The 13,138-nt window shown below is 36.7% G+C and overlaps 1 protein-coding gene across 1 annotated transcript in view; it reads left to right on the forward strand.

Moving 5' to 3' along the window:
- LOC149786605 (cadherin-related family member 2-like) overlaps positions 1 to 13,138 on the forward strand; it is a 143,199-nt gene that overhangs the window by 110,465 nt on the left and 19,596 nt on the right. The window contains exon 17 of the mRNA XM_089977105.1: positions 581 to 662. Coding sequence (XP_089833231.1) covers positions 581 to 662 — 82 coding nt within the window. The remainder of the gene's footprint in view (positions 1 to 580; positions 663 to 13,138) is intronic.

Raw genomic sequence — 13,138 nt, forward strand, 5'->3', positions numbered from 1 at the left:
TCGCATGCGTAACTTTTGAGGTAGCAGTAAATGTTATAGCAAATTTTGTGTTCCCCTAACTGTATGTTGATGTGCTTTTTTGTTTCACGAAATAACAAAGTTGAACATCCGATTCACACATCATTGCAAGCTTTTGCTCGAATGGTGGAAATTACTCATCCAGAATCATAAATGTGATATTAAATATTTACTCTAATTATATCAAAATCTAGACACAATGTGAATCAATAACAAATGCAATCACGTATGATCTAACCTTTGGCCTTATGTTGCTGTATAAAATATGTATATTGAATACCGATAACGAAATATAGATACAATTAGGTCTAATAAATATGATGTTCGTCTCGTTAGCAATCACTATCTACTTAAGAGAGAAACACTCGGCCAGGTGCAAATTTGATTTTATCAACAAATACAAACACTTTTCTAACACACATACTTGGACGACCAAAAGATGAACAAGGTATTAAAACAATATAGCTATAATTAATAAATGCCTAGTACCTGATTACATAGTGAGGAAGCTACGTGCTTGTTTGGTAAGAATGCTAACTTGATATGGTACTGCTATTTGCAGGCAATAGGAAATACGAGCACATCACTCAGCTGCAGTCCATTCTACCCTGACTCGACTACCGCTCCCACTTCTGAAGCAACAGGTAATACAAAACAAGTAATCACATTTTATCAGCATAGATGTCGCAGCGACAGTGTGTGCTCGTCCGTTAATTTGTAAGATCTTGTCTATTTAGATCAGTGTTCATACGTAACTGTTATGGTGTGTTGTGGTATCAGTTAAAAGATCGTCAGAGAGAGAGAGAGAGAGAAAGAGTGTAGTTTCATGGCTATTGTAACGCCTTTGTACCATCAGTTCGCAATTGTGATCACCTCGTGTTAGACGGGATCGACATATTTGATGACTGTATTATACTGACAGTTAATCCCTTTCAGTAAACTATTCAGTCATATTTAACTAACAAATCCATTGTCAACATAAGCTATAAGCCACATAGCTATGTAATGTTATAACATACTGAGTGCAAGAGCCCTCATCAGTAATATCAACATATAGACTCAGTAGTGAAATGCAATTAATATCAGCTGACAGCGACTTTTGCCCTTTCAAAATAAATATAAATTGTTAAAGGTACAATATTGCAGCTGACAGTAAATGTACTTATGATTGTATTGTGACATATATATATATATATATATATATATATATATATATATATATATATATATATATATATATATATATATATATATATATATAATAAACAATATGTGAAAGGCCATTTTTTATTCATATGAAGTTCATAGAGTTTCTCATTATAACATAAGAGCGCTCAGATATTTCCGTACGTAACGTAACGAATCTACAATCTCCATCTTGAAACCTGCGGTCGGCAGTGATCGGCAGATACCGGGAAGAATTAAGGTGACCTACATTTGCATAGGTATATGCTATATAAATATGTATTGTGTACACCGAGGCTGATTACGTAGAAAACTAAATGCTACAAAACCGCGCAACATGTCAACAACGGTGAGTACGATATTCTTGTGTTTCTGATCCCTTTCCTATTTACTTTCTATTTTGAAAGGACGTATTGACATTTATTTAGAACTACTTTTCATAGTTACATTGAAAAGTTTTTGTTGTACGAGAATGATTTATGTTGACGTGATTTGTAAAGTATTGTAACAAATCAAATGATTCTCAATATCGTATAGTGTTAGAAAGTGACATTTCAGCAACGTCAGTGAATTTGAACATTTTGTAAAAATGAACAGATCGGATGTACGTTCATTTACCAGCTAAATATGGATTATCAAATGGATGTGTAACAAGGAGATTATGCACTTTAACCCAGTGTGTTAATTTATGATTGCCCATTAGCAGTATATTCATAAATGTTTGACAGTGCTCATGAATACACTTGAAAATTATGAAATACTTTAAAAGATAAATATTCATTAGTCGGTTTCCTAAATAAATAATCAATATAGAACGGTTTTAGGAATTGCATAATTTATGTCATACTTTGTTTTCAACTATTATAATTTACAAAATATAATGTAAAGTATAACCTGCTGTAGGAGATACAATTTCATATTGTATGTAGCTATGTCAAATTTAAACGATCTTCACAAAAACGTAAGTTGATGCCAGTTCTTGTGATGCCTTGTTTCTACTAATTCTCCCGGGATCATTCTCATTGTTTTCATCCGACCATCTCATATCCTGCTTGTCACCAGGTAGATAATTAATAACTTTCTGTGTAAGTTCCATGATGTGGGGTTGTGTTCTTGCCCTTGCAAGGAAAGACACACCTATTGCCAATTTTATTGCTATATCATCAATGATACCACTTTGAAGGATAATATGATTTTCTTAACTTGTGTGACAAATAGTATCATGCTAACCCATAATGACTGGTCAGTTAATATCAGAACAATGTTTCTTCATTATTACACATTACTGACATTTTAAGTAGATTACTACTCACAGACTACATACCTAAAATATTGGGTGGTGTATAAAAAGGGATATAATACATATTAACATAAATTAGAAGGTAAGGACAATGCAATGTGGCTTATTTTTCAAAATAAAATGTTATGTTAATATACAGTTACAAATGTTTATAGTTATCTGTTCGAATTGCAAGGGCAGAAATCTCACCAAAACGAGTTAATAGATCCTATAACAAAACCACATTTTTCTTTTATTTGACAACTTTGAAAACAGGTAGATAAAATAAAGTAAATTGTCCATTTAACACCAACCACACAAACAGGAGCAGTTCCAACGGATTTATCACAGGACTGATTGTCATTCGATTAAGTACTCTTTTGCTCAGCTTGTCAATAACCTGCAATAGCTGCTAAATATGATCATAAAGTGGTCAACATAACCCATTCTTCTAACGAAACCAATTACAGCAAAATAACGAAAGCAAACCACTTGTTTAATTCTCATATGAAAAACAAATAGTGGGGATTCAGCCTACTTGCACATTTGTTTAAAAATAAACTTTATCATCATTGCATTTGTTATTTTATTGGTTTCAGTGGAATGACATTTGCAGCAACCAAAAAAAAAAAAACCCAGAAATTAAAAAGATACAAGAAAAGTTTAATTTTTACCTTCCTCACTCAATAGCCTAAACTGTGTATTGCCAAAGGACTGGTCCTGGAGTTCATGTGAATCGTGTTTATGTAGGGCCATTGGTTCTGCATGCTTGGGTACATATGATGCAACGTTTTTGTCACTTGGTAGCTGAATAAATGTAATAAATTTTCATTGATTTATTATTTATAATATATAGGGGCCCCGAGTGGCCGAGTGGTCTAAAGCGCTCTCCGTTACGGATTACTGCCATCTCACCTCTGTCTGCGTAGGTTCGAGTCTCGGATTCAGCCAATGTGGGTATGTGAGAAAGCTTGCCAGTAGCTTCTCGAGGGTCGGTGGTTCTTTCCGGGGATTTCCTGGGTTCTTCCTCCACCATTAATACTGGCCGCCATGTATAGCCTATCTTGTGCCGAAATATGGCGTTAAACCCGACAACAACATTTATAATATAAATCTATCTGTTGTTGTTTATTTTTTTCAACACTTAAACCTAATTTACTTCATCGTAGCAAGAATAAATTATGGTACAAAATCCAAATTTTTTAACATAAATAAAACAACTTTGATTGCAACTCAAAACAATAACTAATAACGTAACAATGGCAACCTGCCAGCCTTTAATCTGATAGCAATATAAGATTCTGTCATATCATGACTAGAGATCATTTCTTAATTGTTGTCATGTCAATGCTTTATAAAGAATTTACTAGTAGTTCAAAGATGTACATTAAATATTAGCATCAAGGCGATCCCAAGTATGAGTGATAAAATATTTACAGAATCGATTGTACAATCTGATCTACAAAACCGTAAGAACACAGGTCCATGCAGCTTATTAACCTTGTGTGCAAGCAATATTCATGTTCCATTGCTCCCAGCTCTGTGTGTGTGTGTGTGTGTGAGAGAGAGAGAGAGAGAGAGAGAGAGAGAGAGAGAGAGAGAGAGAGAGAGAGAACAGCTCTATGTGTATACACATTTTCTATTGTACTTTATAGAACTGGTCTCACGAAAGTAATATACTATTACATAAATGAACTGGACACGCCGTTCGATACCTCTCATCTCGCACAAAGACAACACTGAGTGAAATGTCGATTTGCCAGTTATACAGAGGTTTGGAATCTTACAAAGCAGATCTTTTCCTTGTCCATTGATATTAATAATAAAACTGTGCGTTCAAACATAGCAACAAAACACATGACAAGTGGAGAACACTTTATAATACAGACATTAGCATACATGTCTTACAACAACGTCGCCATTTCAATGTCGAATGACAGTTCCAACTTCTCCATCAATGCTGTACTATCGAACAGACTGGTTCCCAAGAAGATACTCTCTATTCGGTTTTTCTGACAATTATTCGACGTTTTTTTTCGGAACTCGACCAAGGCAGGCGAACTGTACCTGTTTACTCCCCCGTGAGTACGCCATTTTTGTTTACTATCGATATTTAAATTACACCCACGTGACTTATAACAGCGATGACGTAGCCTTTTATGTGGTCAGGTAAGATTTCAGCAGCAGTTCATGGCCTACACAATTCAATTAAAGAGGCCCCTCCCTTTTAAATGCATTTCCGTTTGTTCATCTGTTCGAACCTCACAACCCCTTAATTCTGGTACATTATTTCAGCTTATAATTTGCCATATTAAAAAGGTTTAATGATGTTTCCAATGCATAAAGTTACATACACTGTGCAATATTGTGCCTTGAAAGTATTAAACCTGCCATTGGTTATTAAGAAACTAACAATGGAGAAACACCTACATATAAATATTTATATACATATTGCAAACAAAACTATGTATGATGTCACGTTGTGAAGACAGCCCTCGTTTGCACAGCTTGCTTGAGGTGGAGAATCTCGCCGTGACATTGGCGACTGACTTCTATTGCGCAAGATTGCGGTTTGAATCGACACTCGAGTGAACAAAGCGGCGGCTATCTTCAAAAAGATGAAGTAACTAATAAAACCCGAAGAAATTGTCTGTTTACACCCAAGCCTGGTCCATTCTGTGATGTTGTCAGTCCACTTTTTTATCTGTCTACCTCTCCTGTTATGGATAGACTGTTGGCTCTAGTGACATGGCTTACCATTTCAGCTTTCTCGTTTTGACAGTGGTGAGGAGGTCCTCATATTGGCCTACTTTGCGCCTGATGGTGTTACGCACTTCTTCATTTGTGATGTGGTCCATGTAAGAGATGCCATGGATGGTTATGTAGCATCTCATTTCAAGTCACTGGATTCTTCGTTGTAATTCTGCTGTCAGGGTCCATGCCTCACATGAGTACAAAAAGATTGAGATGACTAGAGCTCGCAGTAGTCTGATTTTAGTTTTCAGGCAGATATTCTTGTCTCTACAGATGAGTCTTAGCGTTGATATAGCTGCCACTGTTGGTGCTGCTCTTGACAACATTTCTGCTCTTGATCCTTCTTCGGTGATTATGGAACCAAGATATTTGAACTGGCTCACTGTTTCCAGTTCATGTCGTCTAACTTTAATCTTGGCTGAGATTAGTTCGCCACTATTTTCATCAGCTTTGTCTTTTCAGCGCTTATCTCCATGTCAAATCTGGAAGATGTTTCATCCAGGTTCTTCACTAAGGTGGCAAGCTCGTCTTCACTGCCTGCCAGCCCATCAATGTCGTCTGCAAAGCGGAGGTTGGTGATGTTACACCCTCCATTGCTGACTGTCCCACGGTGGTTTTCCAGGGCTTCGCTCATGATACGCTATAAGTAGATGTTGAAACGTGTGGGTGACAGGAGACAGCCTTGACGCACTCCCACTGTTGTCTGGAACCAGTCCCCACAGAACCTTGGGCAATTACTGCACTGGTAGCCTTGGCATACAGCTGCTTAATGGTATTGGTTAACTTTTGACACATGTTATGCTTCTTCATTGTGGCCTGCAATGCCTCATGTCACACTATGTCAAAAGCCTTTTTGAAATCTATGAACACATGATAGATGTATTGTTGGTGTTGCGAGTACCTTTCACACAGAACCCTGAGATTGAATATTTGTTCTGTTGTGCTTCTTCCACTCCGGAACCCGGCCTGTTCTTCAGCGATTATTTCTTCTGCTTATGGTTTCAGTGTGTTCAAGATGATCTTCAGCATTACCTTACTAGCATGGCTGATCAAACTGATAGTTCTGTAATTTTGGCACAGATCACGATTGCCTTTTTTGGGGAGTGCTATAATCAGTGACTGTGTCCATTGTGTTCGCCATTCACCTGTGTCCCAGATCATGTCAGTAGCTCTTTCACTGATTCCCCCATTCTTGATAAGTTCAGCTCGGTTGTTGTCTAGTCCAGCTACCTTCCCACTCTTGAGTGCTCTTATTGCTGACTCCACCTCTTCTTTGCAATACTCAGTCCATCATTCTGCAATGTCACTCGCTTCTGTGAGGCATTCTCCATTTTTGTCTTGAATGGTACTGACTCTTGGTTGTTTCTGTCAGGTGAGGTCTTTCACAATTTGGAATGACTTTGTGCTGTTATTCTTTATCAGACTGCTCTCTATTTCTGTGTACTTTTGTCCAATCCAATCTTATTTTGCTTTCTCCAAGTTTTTTCTGATACTCTTGTTTACTGATCGGTACTACATTGACCCTGTTTTGTGTCTGGTGTTTTTGAGTTCTCTTCGGGCATCACTCAACTTAAGAATCTCTTCCGTAACCCAGGGTTTTTTCTTCGGGCGATGGAGGCCAATGATGTCCTTGGCAGCTGCTGTCATGACTCTGCTGAAGGTGTCTGTCATCCCTTTGACATCACCATCCATCTTAAGGAGTGGAGCAAATTTTCCTCCAATTGTGGCTTGGAGTGACTTGCAGTTGTTAGGGTGCTTCAGTTGTTCAAGGTTAAATTCGAGCCTGATGTTCTTTGGCTTGTTAATTTTCTTCAGCCTCACTTGGAAGTTCATAATCACGAGGTCGTGATCACTCCCAACATCAGCACCTGGGAACGTCCTTGTTTTTGCCCTAATAATGCCAGATCGGTAACGGTTTAGAACCAGTATGTAGTCGATCTGGTTGTGATGGGTTCCATTAGGTGCATGCCATGTACAGCATCGTAAAGTTTTATGTTGTCCCAGGGTGTTTGCTAGTACCAAGTTGTTCTAGCTTGCGAACTCGAGCAGCCGTCTCCCTATTTCATTGGTATGCTCATTGCAAGACGGTCCACAATGATCTTCCCAGTCTTTTAGTGCATCTTTGCCAACATTGGCATTCCATTGGATGGCGAGGATGTCTTTTTCACTGACCATGTTTAGAATACCCTGTAGTTTGTTGTAAAACTCCTATATTTCTTATTCATCTTGATCAGTAGTTGGAGCATAGACTTGGATAATTGGGATGTTAAAGAGAGATGCTTTCAGACGAATGGAAATGATTGTGCTAGATATGGGGCAGTATTCAAGCACAGATCCCTTGATGGCTTTGTTTACAAGGAAGCCTACTCCATTTATGGACACTCTCCATTATAGTATAATATATGCCCATCTTCAGTTTAGTGTTCTCCTTGGGCTTTCCATCTAACTTCACAGAGTCCCAGAATGTGCCATGTGTAGTGTTCCAGCTCATGTGTCAACTCTTGGAGTCTTCAAATTTGCGCCAGAATTCTAACATTCCAGGTGGCGATGGCAATGCTGTCGCTCGCACACATTTTATGCAGAGTACCAATAGCACACTTGTCACCTCCGTCCTGGTGGACAACAGCAGGCGCGGTCCTTGTTGACCCGGGCGACGACCGATCCGGTATGGTAAGTTCAGAGTTGTCCAGCATTATCAGTGTGTCTTGGGCAAAAGTCATCTGGCGGAGCCCATCAATCTCCAGACCAAGGAGTTACCAGAAAGGGATATAGTACATCGTCCAGCTGCCTTAGGTCTCCACTCTGGATTTTCTTATAGGGTTTACTCCCTTAGCCTTTGGCTAACCAAAGCCGTCCTGCAAGGCAGCAGGAGACTCATGGATGGGCGGGTGCGTCTATTTCCCGAGCACATAAATTATCTACCACTGCCCAGCCGCAGAAATAAGAAAATTTGACATACGCGCGAGAAACTAGGAAAACTACAGCTCAAAATGACTCCAGTATCAAATAAAGGCTGAGTTGGAAAATATGGACCGGGCACGTGTCCGAAGCATACTCTTATTATATAGGTCATTTTACGATCAATACTGGCCAGGATTTTGACTAACGCAAAGGTCTAGTAAGTTAGGGAGTAAAATAGGCGTACTCCGAATGCACGGCATTCGTAAAGATTAGAGCGGAAATTCAGACTTGAAAAGCTTTTCAAAAGTAAGAATTATTCGCCAGAATTAGTTAAATATTACTAGCTAAGAATTGTAAGTTTATATGTAGTCTTTATAAATTGATTATTAGAGTTATGTTGGTATATATTAGTTACTTTTATTGGAGTTGATGTAGCCTACGTATTTGAGTTAACCTATCGTAACGTTCCGTAGAGAAATTAGTGGTTGACAAGATTCTATAACGTCGATTGTTTCCCTGTGATTGGAATTAATTGTGTAATTTGCTGATATGTGCATCGTTTTGAATTATTGCATTTATTAATGAGTTATGTTGGTACTTTTACTTGATTTTTTAATTTGAATACATATTTGTGAACAAATGGTGAAGTATATGCATATTTGTATTTGAACCTTGTGAGTACTGCTTATGATTTGCAAGGGAAGGAATGCGTCTGATTGTGTGATGCTGGTAGTTACTATATCGAGAATTAAAAATGTGTACTCATGTCACGGAAGTTGGTGATGCATGTATCAGGAGTCTTTAATACCGTTATTGTATTATTTACCTTATTTTATCGTACAAATCTTTCGATGTGAGTGTATGCGTGACCTAATAATTTTAATCGCCCCTATACTGATGAAAGGTTTTGTGAGAGTATGAGATTGTATTGGTCGGAAGGGAGAGTAGACTAAACGTCCGTTATTATTTACAGACAAGCTTTCGGTGCTGTTTGTAGTTGTTCGGGTTGGACTGAGTGCCACCCGAAGGTGACAAAGTAGAAAGAAGGTTATAGAGGTCACGGAACCGGATAGAATAACAGAGGCATAAGTTAGATGGCAGGCCTGAGAATGGAAGTGGAGGAAGTAGAAGGGTGAAGAGCGTAGTCGAGGGACGGAAGGGGTACTGTAGTACCAGTCAAGGAAACAGAAATAATACAAATGAGTAAAGTAGCTGGACAGGTGGAAACATTTTCACGTTGCACACCTGATGATGAGATAGGCAGATTAAAGAGGTCGACCGAGTGGAGAAATTGTGCAAATTTACTTGTTATTTAACTATCTATTAAATTATTATTCATCACATTTTATTTTTTGTATATTATCCACCTAGACCGTCGGCATTGCTGACCTGGGACACCGATATATATTTGGAGATAGAATCACCATAATTGTACATAAAATATCCTAGGAAGGAATGCTACATATAGCATCAAATATTACCAAGGAATCAACACCTTATATTATCTCAATTTCTCTTTAAGCTATGGTACGTCTTGCCATTAAAATACACGCTCTAACAAATAGCACGAAAGCCATAGATGGATAAATAAACAATTGCATATGCATTAAAAAGCAGATCCAAAATATAACCCACGGTCATTTAGGTGATGGCGAGAAAAAGGTCAATAATATAACTATTATGTCATGGACACGTCTACAGTAATTACTGAATTTTCCCAAACATCTGCCAATTGAAAGCTTCTCTTTAAATAATAAATATAGGTTAGTCTCCCTTTCGACCAAGACAATCTCATACCCTCATACAACCTTTCATCAGCATAAAGGCGGCTGAAATCATCAAGTCACGCATACACTTACATCGTTCAGTAATTACTGTAGACGTGTCCTTCATATCACATATATTAATGTAACAGAAGTTCACAAGCGCCAAAACAGAGATCAGCCAAGAAACAAACTCATTCACTCAGTTACGTTCACCTTCATGACAGAAAGTGCCAATGTAGATGAATCAGTGCTACTTGTTAGACCTGCCAATTTAATATTACAATAAGTGTTTAATTCAAAGACATATGATCATTCTACCATTCGAGCATGAAGAATAGCGAAACCAAGATTGTCAAAATGGCCACTGAATCTGGTGTTGCTATAAAGGTCAGATAATCAATGCTTTTATTCCAAAACAGTTACAGTAATGATACAATTATCTTTGCGAAATTGTGATGTTGATGCGTTTATTAGTCCTGGACATATAGCAAATATGACAGCTTCATATATAGATAATGTTGATCCAACATCCAGCTTTCACAAAGGAATGACATAATGGCCTTTTGACAATCAAAGCAGACATTTTGGAGACAGAATCACCATAATTTTAATGTAGAAACAACAATATAAATTAAAATCGAATATCATAGTGCTAACCCATTTGGAGGCGGCATATATAACGAGATTTGTCATAATTTAGAACGTACGATCAGCATTAGTTTTATGCAGGACTAACTGCTTACAGTGAAAGGTGGCGTAATGAAATTCCCTGTCGATAATTACTTTGCTGTCTGTATATCCAGTCGGTACACGAGTGGATTTTGGAAACCAACAGGCAACTATCATTGCAACATACATATATATTATGTAGGCTGGCCGTTGTACCATATCTCGAATTCCCAAAACGCCACACTAAACTCAGAAAATTGGTAATCGTCGAGATTTGGCCTAGTTAAAACGACAATATGGGAGAATAAATGCAACAGTATCTACCCAACGCGAATGTACCAAGTCTATGCAGAAAAGTTACTGGAATCCTATTCTAATACCGACAGTACGCTTTGCATGGCTGCGTACATCTAATATGAATCGTGTGTAACATTTCTTGGGTGAAATTCGTTCAAATCTTATCCAAATGGACTAAACAAACTCACCTCTGTCATTAAATTGGTCTATGAATGTTTGTATCTCCACATACAATCTGTCACCTAGGTATGGCAATAGAGAAGCTTAATATTTCGAACTGCAGCAACAACTGAATGGGTCCATGTTTAGATCAAATCATGCAGATCTCTGTTCACAAAGATTCATTCTCTGAATAATTGCTGAAAAAGGAATAAAATCCAGACACATGAAGCTCTTTCATTCCCATTAACTCATCCTCCATAACGTCCGAATCTAGTTATAACCTTTATGTTATAATGTACCAGTACTGTTATACCGCTCCATATACTAGTAAATCCAATTATTAGCACAAATAGGCAATGCGATCACATTTTACAGCAGACAGAACTCAAGAAATATCTCCTGCAGAATAATTAGACATTAAAATAGCCTTTCCTTGTTAATAGGTCCATGAACATAAAACTAAAGTGACTTTCTTTAAGGAAAATTTTTAATAATTGCCGTATAATATGGTACTATTTGTTCTGTAAAATCCGTACTTTACGTCAAGTTGTGAAGAAAATGTGTCCATGATGCAGGAGGTTGTGGAGTCAGTCAAATTATTTAAATGTTGTTCAAAATTACAGATGAGTGATGATTTTCAAATCTCGTGGGACACTTTAGCTGGGAAAATCATGCAAAAGAAAGAAATTACTCAGCTAGTAGCTTGCAATTATTATTACTTCATAACCCTCAGATTTTGTATAACATACATACATATATATATATATATATATATATATATATATATATATATATATATATATATATATATATATATATATATATATATATATATATATATATATATATATATATATATATATATATATATATATATATATATATATATATATATATATATATATATATATATATATATATATATATATATATATATATATATATATATATATATATTGGCTTTTTAGCATATTCATATTCAATAGTAATACGGAAATGAAGATAAATCAGGGCTAATTAGACACGATTTTAATACTTAAAACAGTTATGACATTCTCGAAACAGAATTGTAAAACGTAGAATCATACCGTCACGAAGATGCTCTAAACATTCTTAAATTGATCTGAAAACACTTTTGTCAGTGTTAGTTGCATTATTATATAGTGCGGAATTTATGGCCATCTTTATATATACATTGCTTGTTTAAAGGTTAGGATCCTATTTTGTATTTTCTATACTGTCTTAAATACATTACATGCAAGTCAGAAATAAGCCTTGAATAATACTTTAGACTGCATAATAGATCCACAAATGTGGACCGAATTTATCAAAACTATGGATAAATCTGGTCACATGGTAATTTTTCATTAAATAGACTAAAACTGAATTCACATGAATAATATAAATAAAGAAAGCATGACAGAAGACACTGTTATAATGCACGATGAGTGTGAGATCAAAATATGAGGGTATGAAGGAGACAATAAGGTCGTTATCGTGCGTATGATAAGAGTACTAAGTCAGCTATTTCGTTTTAGCTGTTATAGTCTGCATTGTGACGGTTGCACGACAATTGTGAGCTTCCACGCATTGAATGCAACTGTTATTTCAGGTTTATTGTAGTGACATTTAACCTATTTGAGCACATTTAAGTAACCGAGGAATCCGTTTTTATGGCGTGAACGCAAAGAGATAGGTATCACAAACTTAATATGTTAATCGTGTTAAACGATCTGTCCATATTATATATTCCGATAAACTGGCAATTAAGGAACGGAAGGTGACATAAGATAATCGGATAGTTACTAACCAACGAAGATTCCCACAGCTTCAGTTGAATATACTACGAAATTATTAAGCCAAAGCACCATATGTACTATTTATTTTTGAGTATGGTGCCTTTATAACATTCTAGATATGATACGAACTTTCGACCATGAAAATTACTATCAACATACTCAGGTATGAAGTAAAATACGCCGAATCAATGGCACTTTGTCCAAGCACTCTAAACATGTGTTAACAAGAAAGACATGTATGACAGAAATGCGCTGAAAGGAAACAAAGACTAAGCACTAGTCGAGGAAACTTCCTTTGGGTAATATTA

Source organism: Sinohyriopsis cumingii, chromosome 12 (genome assembly GCF_028554795.1).
Source record: "Sinohyriopsis cumingii isolate HCF-2022 chromosome 12, ASM2855479v2, whole genome shotgun sequence".
Taxonomy (NCBI): Eukaryota; Metazoa; Mollusca; class Bivalvia; order Unionida; family Unionidae; genus Sinohyriopsis; species Sinohyriopsis cumingii.